Below are 15339 nucleotides of genomic sequence, written 5' to 3' on the forward strand. Positions count from 1 at the left end.
AGTTCCCAAGCTGAGAGCAAGGGTTTCAGAAACTGTGGCTAAGAGAAATGCACAAGGGAGTAGGGAACTGTTTCACTTCGAAATTGGCCCCCAAATTTTTTTTGCTGGAACGTGAATATTCTTTTGAGGTTGGCCATGACATTCTCAGCTCAGAAACATCAGATTAAGCTTAGTTTTTGATGTTCCTCCTGGGAGAAAATTCTCTTTTAAACAGTTGGTATGAATTTAATCCCTTCACATTCCATTCTCAGGAATGCTGGAACTACTGTTTGCAAGAAATCCAAGATGCTTTTAAAAGGACAAGCAAATATTTAATTCAGAGTTCAGCCTGGGTATGTTTGGTCGGAGAAAGGTGTTGGGCTAGAAGAAGGAAGAGACTACGAATTAAAAACACCTTGCATGACACACACACCCACGCACACACACCCGCAGCTGAATGCCAATGCCTGTACATTCACATTTAATTGATGAACGACAAAAAGCAGGAGAGCTGTTGAGCCTGGTATTTCAGGAAACAAATCACCCTTAAATTCAGTCACCGCCTCTTCATGCGTTTCCGAGCGTGTGGTGTGGTGCGGCATGAGCAAGCGCAGGCCGTTCCCTTTCTTTTCCCGTGCGAAGTGGATCCCTGCAGGAATTCGCCTCTCCGTATTTTAATTGTTTTTTTCCGGTTGCTGGCAAGAGTTCTTAAAATATCTCGCCTCTCTCGTATCAAAGCGGCGCTGGCTCAGTGCACAAAGCTGCAGCCAGCATGGGGCTGAGCGGTCACAGGCTGTCCCGGTCAGGGAGCACAGCAGCAGTCTGTATTTACCGGTTACTGAGCCCCCGAAGGAGGGAGGAGGGAGCACTTGCGAACATGTGAGTCGTTGCTGGTGCCAAAGGGGGCAGGAGGAGAAATCTGCCCTGTTCGAAGTGGAAGATTCATCATGGTATTGCGCTATTTCACTGTTTCCAGTCCAAATGGATGTTACGGATAGATTTTGTCAATAAATAAGAATTCATTTCTAATGCTGCTACGAAAATAAAACAGAGTAGGGATTGGTTAGGGCTGCAGGAATAAAAATATGTGATATTACATTGCAGTTTTGAGAAACAGTATATATCCAATTACTTTTGACCGTTACCAGAGGCTGGAAGAAACAGGATATAGCATCAGTTGTGTAAACAGCAGCTTTTCATCTTGAATATGCAAGAGTCTGCTTCTTTGGTCAGGTAGACTGGGTTCTGCTCCTTCCAGGTCCTGTGGCACCTGCAAAGTAAGAAGGGGAAAAAGATGAAAAAAAAAAAAGCAGAGTTCATATTCCAGCCCCTTGAGTTGGCTATTTACAAGCAGGCCACAACAAGCAGGCCACAACACGCAGGATTAGGAATTTCTTGTACTTCGACTGCAAATGCAGGAAAGGAAATTTCAGAAGGCATAATCTGGAGCTATACAACAATACGGGTAAAATACATTATGATTTGCACACCCACAGGAAAGGAATAGGGATGCATTCAAATCTGTAATGGACTTCATGCTGAGCAGCATGTTCAAGTTGATGTACTTAATGCTGCTATCTCTGGTATGAATAGCTGCCCGATTTTGGGAGATTGTGATCTACTCATGCTTCGTTATGATCATAACAATAATATTATAAGGAAAAAAAAAAAGTGAAGGGGAGATTCTAAACAGTGTCTTTCAGAAGTGTCCTGCGGACCTACTGAAGATTCAGAAAGGTCTTTCTAATTCTATTTTTGTTTCTGTTTATCTGATATTACTTATCTGAGATGGCTCTTTCCTGAATTGTGGCCATTTCTTCTTGTCTGTCCTCCTGATCTTGTTAATTTTGTGTTTAAAATATAGTCCCAGTAAAAATTAATGTTTGCAGTAAAACACAAATCCAGCATGTGCTATTGTATCCCCAAAAATCTTTTAGTGAGGCTTCAGTTCTTGAATAATAACTAAATTAATGCACAAGTGGAAGAACCCTGCAAGATATGATATTGTGGTGTGAAAGAGAGGAGTTGGATTACAAAGGAGACAGATCCAGAATTGCTGTAAAATGCTGAAGCTCCTTTTGTTAGGAAGGCTTTGCTTTCTCCTACCAAAAGATAATGTAACCAAGCATTATGTTTTCCTTCTCTGCAAAATTAAACACAGGTTAATTGTGTATTAGCTGAGTGGGTGTTTACCTGAGTTAGTTGTTTAGAGTACTGCTCTGGAATCCACATGGTAAATGAACTATCGAGACTTCTGGGATTAATCCAGTTTATCTGGGGAACACCCTCCAATTTGTAATAACATGATAACTGAGTAAATCTCACATAGTCTGCTGAATTTAAATATGCAGGCTATTATAAGAATTTGGAGCGATCTGACAGACACGAGAGGAGGACCATCACTTGGCTATGGCTGTCATCTTTTTTGTTGTCATTTTAGTAAGAAAATCAGGTCACCTCTTGTTTTATTCCTGGATCTGATATGTATTTTGTGTGAACGCATCTTCCTGTTCTTTTTGTATGGCACCTTACAGGATACTGGTCCATTAAAAAAAAAAAAAAAAAAAAGCTACAGTACAATATAATAGTATAAATAAAAGTTTTCAGTTTTTATCAATCAGCCACAAAAAGGGCGCAACTGTGTTACATGCTTTTTCTCTATGCTATATTTATTACTATTATATTTAATAGCTGTGACAATATATTGAGGCTTTCTGCTTGTATCTTTGGTTTTGGGTCTTTTCAGGATAAGAACTCTAGATGATATGTAAAATGTGCCAGTTTACGTAGACTGTAGACAGTATCACATCTGCTCTTTGTGCTTGAGTGAGAGAGATCTGTCCTTGTTCTGCTCAAGAGAGCTATGTAAAAGGAGAGATGGGGAGTAAATTTCTAGTGCCTGATGACGTGCTTTCTGCTGGGCAGGGTTGATGTGGAGTGCTACCATTTGGGATGCTAATGCTTTGTGCTCCCCATACCCTCATCCTCAGCTTCTTGAAAGGTAAAAATGACGGAACATAGCATAGAAGACCCATGTTTTGTACCAATTCTTACGGTAGTCACTGAAAAGGCTCCAAAAAAATACAATGCAGTTTAGCTCATGCTGATATTTCTCTAGTGTTGCCACTTAAAATAGGTTCATCCCTACCTTTTAACTATGTCTTAGGAAAAAAGTAGTGTTCTTCAGACTTTTAAACTGTGGTATAGTCTAAAATGTATTGCATTTTAGATTGTTGCAATACTCCTTTGGATGCCTTTTTGGGGAACATATGGTATATGAATGGCTTTATTTTGACTATAGAAAACCAGCATCTCTCTGTAAGTTTTCAATAATGATGTAAACCTTAAGAATAAATTTTCAGTAGAATCTGCCCGTGTCTGAGAAAACCTGGCTTTTGTGTTCGCCAAGTTTCAATTAAGTCCCTTTTACAGTTGTGTGTCCTAATTCTCTAACATGTGGACTATACAAGTAGGTTAATTCAGAACGGTTGTGCTAGGAAGTCGTGGTTGGATTTTCTAGCCCTTAAGAAATTTCTCTTTAGAAACCTAGCTGTTCCAATGCCCAGCACTGAGCATGGCACTCTTCAGAAGACCTCCCAGGAGCAGTATTCCTGCTGTAATGAACAGAGGTATTTACTTTAGATATGACTAGTATCAAAAATAGGGATGGAAGAAGCTGGAAAGAGATGAACATGGAACTCACGGGATTTCAAGGTGCATCGCATTTGGCTCAGTGAAAGGGCTTCAAAATGTCTGGTGCTATCTTTCTGGAAGGGTTTGCTCCTTCTGCAGTGCTGGAAAGGTGGTTTGAATCCCTGTGTGCTCTTGCACTAGCATAGTACACATTAGGATGGAGGTGAAGCAGTACTATAAGTGTGAAAACCTGGAGCTGTGGCAAGCGAAGTTCTGATTTTGACCTTCTTAGTGTCGGCCCATCCTTTAAATAAAGGATAATAAGGCAGTGTGTTCCCTCTTAATCTAATCCTCGTCAGACTGTCCAAGGCAGTAGGTTGTACCATGTCAGCTGCTAGCGTTGGCTGCCTTCTCCTTAGAGATTCACAGCAACACTTGGGTGTATCAAATGTCATTGCCATGAATGTGACACATTGTGTTCCTGAAAATAAAAATGGAGTCATCCCCACTTGTTCAAAGCACGCTTATCTCTCTCTGTGTTTATTCTCTCCGTCATGGTACAATAACTGCTGCAAAATTTCCAGTGTGTCTATCAAGTTACAGATGAGTGCAGGCTGCCATGGTTCTTGGAATGGCATGGGACTGTTTTTGTTTACTGATGACATTTATCCTCTCATTTCCTTTGGGAAGTATGACAGCTTCTCGTTGCCTGATGGGGAATGTACTTACAGGACCTTCTTTTCATGCAGTGTCTGACGATAAACGCTGCACTGCATAGTATCCATGTCTGCTTGCTTATGGAGCTGCTATTACTGCTTTCAGCAGTCGGTCTGGCAGGAACTTGGCTGAGCAGGAAAGCAGAAGGATTTCTAAGTGCAATTATCTTCTCTTGCAGGAGGAGACCGAGAGCGGATGACAGCTAATCATGAGACATACCTTCTTATGGCGAGCACACAGAGTGACATGGAGGATTGGGTGAAATCCATTCGCAGGGTTATATGGGCACCATTTGGAGGAGGTGAGTCAGTGAGGGAACACGCAAGGCTCCCAGATACACAAAGACACATAAGGGTTCTTCTGTCGTCTCTCAGTCACAGCCAGAGTTTTGAAGTGAAGAGAATGGTCTAGATCTTTCAAAAAAGGGGGAGTAAACCCTCTGTGTTCACTTTCCCGCAGGGATAAGCAGGGTAATTCCTTTGGTCACCAGCTAAAAGACCGTCCATGTGTTTCATAAGTGCCTGCTACAAGCTGTCAGTGATTCTCCTGCAAGTGACAGCTAAGACCAGTAATAGTATTATATAAAGCTATGCATTCCAATATAAGCCTCAGAATATTAGCACTAGCAGTATAGGATAGATTCTTTTTCTTTTGATTGGTATACCCAATAATTTCAGTAGTAGTGGATCAAAATTTATTGTCAGATGTCTAGTTGTCTTTTTAAAAAGCTCTCTCATGTTGAATGGGCTGCAAATTATTATCATCATTTTCACCATTATTATTCTGGTGATAATGTCTATATTATTATAATACAAGTATGATTGATATGCTTGCACAAAATGTCAGTACGTTAATCAGTCTGTTCCTTGGAGCTCTTAAATCTCCAGCTTCGGGGACAGAAATATTTTTCCACTGTGAAAGAGCACCTGTATCAGACACTTTTTGGTCTTGTCTGAGGTTGCTGGAAAAGTAAGTCAGGCAGGATTGTCTGTTCTGTTTCATGACTGAGAAGCACAGTTATCGCTGAAAACTGTGATTGCTGACTGCAAATGTTTTTTCCTCAACTGCCAGGTAGACCACAGGAGAGAGGATGAGAGGGACTGAAGGAAACTACCATTTTAAACAAAACTTGTCTTGTAAGCCAGCCATCTTCCTTTGTGCTTTATTCAAGTCACACAGTTCTTAGGAGAAGGCTTTGGCCTCGTTGGTGGGCTGTGCTGAGGGACTTGGTCAGCTGGGGCCTGCCTGGCACCTCTTCAAATGTGACTGTCTTCTCTTTGGCTCCTCCTGGGGAAATGTGTCCTGGAAAGATGGTGTTAAGCAGTAATCTCACTGGGATCTGGCCCTATATGTTAATAAGCTAGCACCGTCCTGCATCTGGGCATGTTAGTCTTATAGGAGGATGCTTAAAAAAACCCAACCAACCAACCAAACAAACAAAAAAACCAAAAAACCAAACCCCAAAACCCACAAAGTGAAAGGTTTGTCTTAAAAGGCGTGATCTTCTACAGGCATATTGAGTTGGTTTGGGAAAGGGGAGGTGGGAGCAGCAGAGTCTTCTGCAATTAGGCAAGGTAAGAAATCTGCTTGCTTATATAGCGTGAAGATTACCCATCCCCAAGTTCCTCTTTGTAAAGCAGGCCTCGTGTTGAGCTCCTCAGTGTTCTCTTACTCCAGTCCAGCAGCAGCATAAGCTACTGTGGCAATAATAAATTTGGGGGCATAACAGCACTGGATTTTTCAAAGAGTTATCTTTCTGGTTTTTTGCACTTGGCTTCCAGCACCACAGTATCTTTCTGTGGCAAATAATGAGGAAAGGCAACCTTGCAGTTCTTCTGCAAGTGGAGAAGTGTCTACATTTTACAGGCAGGGAGCTGAGATTAGGTGAAACTCCGTTTCTAGCCCAAGTCCATGAACAGAGCTACGAATAGAAACCAAATCTCCTGAGTCCTGACCCTATGCTTCCTTCACCAGCCCCTCATTTGCTTTTATAGGGCAAGAGCTATTTCTGGTTTACAGCTGGGAATCCTTCAAGCCACCATGAAAATTCTCAGGACACCATCATTGTTGTAGGAGTGTTTAATGCCAATTACTGAGGGAAGCACCTCACTGAAGACTTTCCATGCTGATTTGCGTAAAAGAAGAGACGGGTGCAATCCTTGAATTACTGTTTAAATTCATTTGTAGTTAAAACACATCTAAGCATGTTATTTTTGTTTTTCCTGTTGGATTTCTTGAGCAAATACACTGACTCAGGGTTATTTGTACTGGGAAGCAAACAGTTAACTCCCTAGAAAACATGACAATAGATGGGACACGATTTTGGGTTTAGTGTTCATGGAGAAGGTTTGACCGTGATAACAAGGCAAAAGCAGTATTGTGGGATGTGTCACCATTAAGAACTGTGTTTCTAGCAGGTCCCCCATTTTATTAACTACTTGTTACTTAAGTTGATAGTCTGAGCTATCTTAATAAGTCTTAATAAGCCCTATTAACTGTTCTCTAATTACGTATGGCCGGACACACTCATATTTTTATTGTCTCTTGCTACAGCTGCTGCAACAGTCTGACTCTTCTAAAGAAGGGCACTTCTGGCTTAAGTTGTCTAAGAGCCTGCCTTTATGAGCTGTAGCCACTGAAGTTAAAAATCTTATCTATTACATTAGCGATAAACAAGATATAGAAAAGTTGCAGTCACATGATGACGACTAGCCAGTAACAACTAATTACTTGCAACACAAAATTATTTCAGACAGCTCATTAATCAAAGCACCAGTTTCATATCAGCTTCCTAAATTTCAGTACTAGACAGTAAACCACAATAATCTGGTGTCATACAAGTCAAGTGCCACTTTGAGTAACACATTTGAATTTTCTCATTCTTTCAAGCATTGTAAGCAAGCTGTGTGTGTGTGTGCGCACACGTGCAACAGTTGTCTCTGAGCCTTGGTGAGCCGCTGATGTTTAAAGTTTGTCTAGCAGTGGGAAAGGACTCCTGGTACCAGAGCAAGGAGCTCTGTAAATGATTAACCGTATCATTAAACTGTTATTTGTTAACCTGTGCTAGCAGTTGGGAATCTCCTAAGGTGATCAGAAACAGCTTGCGTTTTGCACCAAAAGAATAAGGTGACTGTGGAAAAAATTCTGAAAGGGAAAAGAAATCAAGTGAGCCAGGGCATGTAATGTCTGTCGCACATGAGATTCTTTTCCTGATGAGATTAAAAAGGCAATTTGTTACAAGAGGGAAAGGGCCGAGCTTTAATTGCAGAGCTTACAACTAAGGGGGAGGGAGGAGGCGAGAAGAAGGAGCATGAGCATTTTAGCAGGGGTAGTAGTGTAAGGTCTGGCACCTCCTGCGGGAGCCAGGCACAGCCTGCTTGCTTTTCAAGCTGCCGCACACGACCGCTGCCTGAAGTCAACTCAAAGTCACCCAGGAGCAGACAAATCTGCGCTGCAGCGGCTCCCTCCTCTACGTCGTTTCCCTGCACCTGCTGCACGCGAGGGGCTGGCGCAGGCGGCGGCAGCAGCCGTGGCTGCCATTGCCAGGCGTGGGACCGGGAGGGAGCGAGCAAGCAGAGCATCCCCGTGTGGAGGCACGTATTCCTCAGCAGCTCCCCACGATCCTGCTGGCAAAGATGTGCTGCTGCCGCATCTGACGCACCTCTCCCATGAGAGCTTCTGGTAGTTCGAAGGCAATAAAGCAAGCGAGAAGCCCATGAGAACATCAGACAGGGAGCTGGGCATATAAAAGGCCTTTTGAAAGGAATCTGTTATGGACAGAGAGCCTTTCGGGCGAAGGGGCTGTTGTTCCTGCTTCTCGGTTGCAGAGATAAAGGGAGGCAGCAAGGAGTATTGTATCCCGGCGGATTCTTCAGTGGCCTTTTTGGTATCGTTCTTCTCTTCCCCCTTGTGCACAGCAAAGCGCTGACCTTTTCCCGTGGAACTGGAGTCTCTGCCACTCAACCCCCTGTGCCAGCTGGGAGGAAGAGGTCTTTCTCCCCCTCCGTCTGTGCAGGCACTTCTGTTTGAATGGAAGATATATCTTTTTGCTGAAGCTCTTTTGTTGTGACATTGCATAACAGTCAGTTGTCTCGCCGCAGGAAATAAAAGAAGCAAAAGGAAATAGAGAGGCGGAAGGAAATTGTTCCCCAAAGCAAAACTGAAGCAGGGAAGAGAATATTAAAATCACTTCAAGCCCTACCCAAGATCTAGAAGACCACAAATCTCCTAGCTCCAGAGGAAAATACACTATTACAAAAACTCCTCAGCAGTCAGTAACGATGAGCAGTCGTGGTGTTTAATCTGGATGCAGCTGGTAAAGGAAAGCTTTGGAGGGACGTGGGGGCTCTGGCCTGTATGATGCCTGAAGACAGAAATGCTGGAGTCCGCAGCCCAGGTGCCTTAGCAGCAGCTCCTTTCATTCCTAAAACTACTTATAGGAGAATTAAGCGGTGTTTTAGTTTCCGTAAAGGTAGGTCCCTTCTGTCGCTGTGTTCTGCTTTGCTAGTGAAGCCATGGTTTCTGAGAAGGCAAGGGGGCTGTGTATGCAGGGGCAGATGAGAGTACCGAAACAAAAGGCATTAAACAATGCAGATGCCAACGTTCCATGAATGATTTATTTACTACTTTGTTCATTTGTTTGTAGCTGGCCAGCTGATACTGTGTCCTCTACATAACAGCCCATGAATGGGCTGCCTGAATGAGGTGGCTTGAGACAAGATTATTGCAGAGCCTCTGAGCAAAGATCAGTGAGAGCAGTGGGGGAATCAGACCTGTGATGCTCTGAGTCGCCTATTTGTCTAGCAGAACATCAGAGTTTGGGTTTGCATTTTGTCTGTGTGGGAGGAGGGGGGAGAAGGGAGGGAGCAAAGCAACACAATAAATGTGCAGAAGACTAAGTCCTTGGATTCAGAGATTTCTGATGAAGTGTAGCCCTCCAATACACCGTCCTGTTGCAAGTGCTGCATTGCCACTTCATCCTGCTGCCCTGCAGCCTGCATTTGCCTTTCCACCTGCTGCATAGAGATGTTTAAAGCCAGTTTTCTTCTGCATTGCACTCCTGTTGAACCAGAGCATGGCAGTATTGCGGGGAGGAGGGCAAAGAGGAGGCTGGCTTTCAAAATATGTCAGCTGGAAGTGCTGGAAGGGAAACAGAGATATGACAAGTGATGATAAGGTGCCATGGTGCTTGAGATGGGTGGGGAGATGGGGGTGTCCTCTAGGAAGAAGACAAAAACTTTGTGTGGGGGAAGAGGAGAATATTGGTGCTGCCTTAAAAACTATGTTGGACAGAGAAATCCAAGTGAAAGGGCTAAATTGTCGTGTTGTTCTGTAGTGTGAGACATAATCTTACACAGAGCTTATACAAATAAAATCAGCTTCATCTCCTGCTCCTCCCTAAACTGTTCCTCCATGCTGCCATTTGTCCTTTTGCAAGACCATGCAGCTCTTTGCTCACAAGACTGAGTAGTGATGTAGTTGCATCACTGCTTTTGGTTGTGTGCGCAGGCAGTCGGGGTGATGCCTTGAAACAAGGGATCACAACCAGTGAGGGATACACTGCAGAACTACAGCGGAGATCAGCTATCACCGGCAGCTGATACAGCACTGAAAGCTGTTTGCCCCCTGTACCCCCGTCCCCGAGGCCAGTGTTTCCCTTGGTTGCTGGACTTCAGTCCTTCTGGAGACTGGCCAGGAGGACATAGATGTGTCTGTATGAAGTGTGCTAGTGCATTTCAAGGTGTCAGTGTGAATTAGAGCTGTCTGTGCCCTGTTTATACAGTTAACTATTTGAGAAATGTTTGGAAGTTGAATAAAGGATTAACTGATAATTTTGCAGACAGCTGCCTTTGTGCCTGGGGTGCAGCCTTAGCTGCTCTGGGAAGAGCTTCAGCTGTTGATTCTTTCCCCATGTGTTCTGACACAGAAACTCTTCATGTCTAAAACTGCAAGTGAAGCTGCAGTGCTTGGGGCAGAGGACAGAATGATGGAGGCCATGCTGCTAATTTTCTTTCCTCTACATATCATTCTTTCTTATACATGTTTTCTGTCAAGAGCATTGTCATGAGGCCCCTAGATCAGAGCTGCAGAATGCTGATTGTGCATGTTTAACTAGGTCCATGTCCCACTGAAGTCAACAGAAAGATGAACATTAACTGGACTTTCAGTCAAGCCTTTACTATGGTTGCATAGGCAAATTAGGCCAACTACACTTGTCTTATTAATTGGCATACCGAATTCTTAAAACTTCATTTGCGGATTGTATACCTAAGTATAAAAAAAAGCAAAACTAGCCTTCTGCAAACCTAGCCCATATTTGCATAAAGCAGATCAGTTAGTTCTAAGCTGTGCAACACAATGCAGAAAAGAAAATTAGCAGGGAAAACCATTGGCTAGTCATTGGAAGAGCTACAAGGGAATAATGACATTGTATGTTTAGGCAGAGATACATTGTCATCTTCACTGATGATACAAAGCATAGAACCCTTCCTCGAAATCCAGATCAAATCTGCATCGTGATAGGCACCGAAAGATTAAATGTCAGGCCTGTTTAGAGGTCATGTCATAGGAGAATTCAGTGCTCAGAGGGCAGCGTCTGAACAGAGACAGAGCCGTCCATCTTTAAAATCCAATTTAGAGAAGATGCTCTCTGTTTAAGTACCACCACAGGAACCTCCCAAGAGCACATATGCAGGGTAAGCAGAGAAAGCAATAACTGAGGGTAACTTTGCTGGCATGCAGTGGTGAGAACATTGAATAGCATGGTGAATTTGGGTGAGCAGAGTTTTGGAGGAGGAGGTGGCATTGTCTACAGCCAGAGAAATGGTGCAAGCCCTGATGTGATCGACTCTGATAAGTTCCCGGTGATATTTTTAAAATTGCCTCCCTTCCTTTCCAGCCTGTAGCTAGTTCTGCTCTTATTTCAGAGTTGTTTTTTCTAAGCAGTAACCTCTGGTGTGCAGCTGTGCTAAACTCTAGGGCAGGAGTTTATTTTACCTTATCTACTGCTGGCATGACACTGACTGTGGGGTAGGAGAAGGCTTGAAGGAAAGAAAATGAGTCAGGCGGGAACAAAATTCTGCCACCGCTATTTTTGGTGGAATTTTTCCTCTCCTGTACATTACAAAATTCTGTAGAGAAGAAGAAAATTCTCCCTGCCTTTATCCACTCAAAGCAGCACTTAGTGCTGGGGAACACCAGAGCAGAAAGCTGATAAGAAATAATAATTTAAAACTCCATGTTAAGTGTTATGTGGCCATGACAACAACTGCTTTGTGTTATTCCAGGACCTTTGTTCCCAGCCGTGCTGTTGAAAGTTGTTCACCTGATCTGTTATTTTCACTGTCAATGAATTACTGATGCTGCTTAAAATTCTCATCCAGATCCTAAGTTGAGATCAATTCTTTTGACCTTAACTGACCCTTTCAGATCAGTATAGCCCATAAACTCAGAACTTGTTTTGGAAGGACAGAGATCCTCTGCTGCACATTGAAAGAACACACATACAGGCGTGGGACCTTTATTGAAAGCATCAGCCCTCTGTGCTTCGTGCTGTCTGAAAATTATGCTATCATCTCAATTGCTGAGGGGTGGCTTGGGAAAGGCAGAAACCTTCTGGCTTGCTGAGTGCGTGTGCTGTGGTAGAGCTAGAGCAGCAGGTGGGCTTTTTCAAGCTATTCCTTCTAGAACAAGGACACAGAACTGCCGCTTAGATCTTTCTCCTTTTTTCTTACTGAATCAGAAGCTTGGAGTCAATAGCCTTGAGATGTGACCCCCACCTGTGTTCAGTAGCTAAGGAAATCATTGACTAATAGCATTCTTAGATTTTAAAAACATACTCTCACTGTGCATATGTACCATTGAAAATACCACAGTGCTTTCACAACTCTTGCATAGACATACACAGAATTTGGATATAGCACTGTAGTGTCTTTCATAAGCTTTATGGGTATCTGTTAGGCTTGGAAACCCAGTTTCTCAAAATGTTTACAAAACTTCTGCCACGGGAATGTTCTAGTTAATGAATAACTGCTCGGCATGCCCTTTACTAGCATGTGATTTTCCTCTTTGATGTTATGCGTGATCTTGGCTTAATTGGATATAGCTTTAAAGACCTACAAGGGCCTCTCCGAAAAAGCAGTTCTGCTGATTAAATCTAATGACTGGTCAGAACTGGAATCCTGTACGTTTTCCTGCCTTCCGCCAGCTGTGGGGAAGCCAAGCTGCTGCCATTCTGAATCTCAAGGTTTCCTGTTGGTTTTGTTTGTTTCCCCTCTGGCACCCTGTCCCAAGGATAAACCAAACCACAGGTCAGCACTTGCGCATCTATGCATTTCTGGATTTTGGAGACATGGAGATTTAGGAGGAGAACTGGAGTTTGGATTACAACATGAGTTATGAGTATCTTTTATTTCCTTCTCCACAGAGGTGTTTTTGTTTAGTTACTGTAGTGGAAATTTACTTTTAAAAAACAGCACGTGAAATGATCTCTGTGGTTTTGGTTATGTTGTAGTCTCCATAACTTGGACTGTCTTTTCCTTGCTTCTCTGTAAAGGAGATGCTCGTAGTTACCAGGTATAGCTGATAGTGTTCACCATTGTCTGCCTCTGCTGGCCACTAAGGTAACTGTATGTTTGCAACCACAATTCTTCACAGCATTGCCTTTGCTTCATAGTAGTCAATGTATTAATCTTCATAAGCTATTAATCTTCAATATCTCTGTAGTAGTTAGTTGTGACGTAAGAGGGGATAAAAGCATTAGAAAGGGACAGTGGAAGAAGGTGTACCTTATAGGCCATGATCATGGCTTTTATTCCAAAACCGTGAAAAAAACCCAACAGACACCAGAAAGATGATGAACAAGGTAAAAGTTATGACAACATGATGTGGAAGCAGAGTTGTCATGTTCCTGCCACTTCTGCCCCTGGCAACAGAGTGCTTTTTCCATAAGGCATCAGCAGGTCTGTAACTTCAAGTCAATATTTATGCAGGCTTATCGTGACTGATTCCTTTCATGGCCAAGTGCTGCCTGGTGCAGTGTTCTGCATTTGTTAGGTGAAGGAAATACTTCCTTTGGAGGAGTTCAGCCTAGACTTTGAAACCAAACCAAGCCTGCCTGAGATGAATTCCAAAGCCAAACAAATTGGAGAATGCAGAGTGTAGTAAAGGTAACTTCAGAAGCACTTCAAGGTGTGACATTGTGATTTTCCATGAGACTTAGGTCTTAACTTTAGGTTATTACATGGTTGTCAGAATTACCATGCTAGCTATGAGCTTCCTAAAGCTGAGTGTGGAGGTCCTCATGCTTGTGAGGTAGATATGGTATTATCACCATTCATAAAGATGGGGAGCCGAGTCCCTAAGGCTTTATCTGACATGTGAGGATGGTGGGGCATACACCTGCCCCTCTGGCCATGAAGTATATATGTGGTCATACTCGATACAGTTGTGTTCTGAGAATTGTGTAGGATCTGAATCCAATCTGTCAAATCTAAGAAAACTGCTGTAGTTATTCTGTCTATCCTTCAGGCATTCCTAGCTATGTGTATTTTAAGTGTCTCAATAAAAGTCCCTTAATTTACAATGTACCTTATTGCAGTCAGTAGTAGAAACAATTTAATGTTTACACTTCAGGGACCAGAACCAGGAAATTTTAGGCTCCAATTTGGGCTATTTTTTTTTTCTTGACACTGGTTACCCCTCCATCATATCAGGTTTTATTTTTCCTCAGATATAGTTTTTTTAAGGTTTTCTTCATTCAGTACCTGTGATTTGCTGCTACAATACAGAACCAAGTTTGTCATACCCATTTGATATATGTCACCTTATGTATGTGAATCACTCGTTACTTTCTATTTGTCTTAAAAAATACTCTTTGACACTAGTTACAGACATCTTAATGCTTTATGGTTGCCACATGTTTTCAATACATTTTGTGTTGTGGTGCATCTGCAATTTATAATAATATAGGAAGGGTTTTTGCTCCCACTGTGCAAAAAAACCCTTATTCTGATTTTATTCGTTATCTATTAGACATGCTTTGAAAGCCAATTCTAAAATGAAGGGGAAAAAAAGGCGGCATCCCCAAAAATGTATTAATAGAAAGTGATGTGTTTTGACTGCGGTGTCATTACTAATAGGAGTTTCAAAGCAGTCTGGTAGGTTTGAGAACTTACTCTTTCCTCTCCAAATGTAAGCTGCAATATGCACATTACTGATTAAAGAATGTTAGCATGGAGAGAAGAAAGTATAGCCAATAGGACAAAGCTTACTCATACTAATTGTACTGTCGGTGGGCATGAGTTGTAACTGTACATCATATAATTGGAATATCCTATCTTATACTGATTAATTTTGTTTGAAAAGAGGCAAAACCTGTTGTGTTTAAAACCAAGAGATCTCATGGGCTCTTGAAGGGAAGCTCAGACTGTATGTTCATAGGACAAACAGGAATAGGATGGCCAAGTCCTACACCTAACAAGGAATAACCCCACAGAAACAGCTCTACGGAAAGGACCTGGGTGCCCTGGGGGACAGTAAGCTGGACATGAGCCAGGAGTGGACCTGGCAGTAAGGAAGGTTTGACAGAAGTCTGGGCAGTATCAGCAGGAGCAGAGCCAGCAGAGGGAGGGAAGTGATTAACCCCCTCTGCTCAGCATTTTTAGACTGTATTCCAAATACTGTGTCCATTAAAAAAAAAACCATGGGGCAAGGGGGAGATAAAACTGGAGGGAGTTGAGCAAAGGGCCACCAAGATGCTAGAACACATGCCCTTTGTGGGGAGGCAGAGGAAGTGGGGCTTGTTCAGCCAGGAGAAGGGACAATTTTGGGGACACTGAACAGCAGCCTTCTTGTATATTAAGGACTTTGAAATCCCCAAACTTTCATAATCACACAGATTCCTTAACTGACTTGCAGTGAACCTTCCTCCTTAATTCCACTGCTTTCAGAAGGAGGGTCTAGAAAATTGAGAGGCTTGATGATTTCCTCTGTGTTGACCAACAGCAACCC

The 15339-nt window shown here is 42.8% G+C and overlaps 1 protein-coding gene across 9 annotated transcripts in view; it reads left to right on the plus strand.

The window, feature by feature from the left end:
- The window catches only part of ARHGAP24 (Rho GTPase activating protein 24), a 261312-nt gene that overhangs the window by 215836 nt on the left and 30137 nt on the right, over positions 1-15339 (plus strand). For 7 of the 9 annotated variants that reach the window (XR_015699608.1, XM_087736084.1, XM_009473142.2 and 4 more), the window contains one exon: positions 4508-4630. Coding sequence is in view for 8 of the 9 variants with exons in the window: in XM_087736084.1 (XP_087592210.1) it covers positions 4508-4630 (123 nt within the window). In the remaining variant the exon portion in view is untranslated. Of the gene's footprint in view, positions 1-4507; positions 4631-7446; positions 8801-15339 lie in introns of those variants that run through there. The other 2 variants (XM_009473143.2, XM_087736089.1) reach the window with 2 other exon arrangements.

This window comes from Nipponia nippon, unplaced genomic scaffold (assembly GCF_047370975.1).
Source record: "Nipponia nippon isolate SJK-2023a ecotype South Korea unplaced genomic scaffold, ASM4737097v1 scaffold_6, whole genome shotgun sequence".
Taxonomy (NCBI): Eukaryota; Metazoa; Chordata; class Aves; order Pelecaniformes; family Threskiornithidae; genus Nipponia; species Nipponia nippon.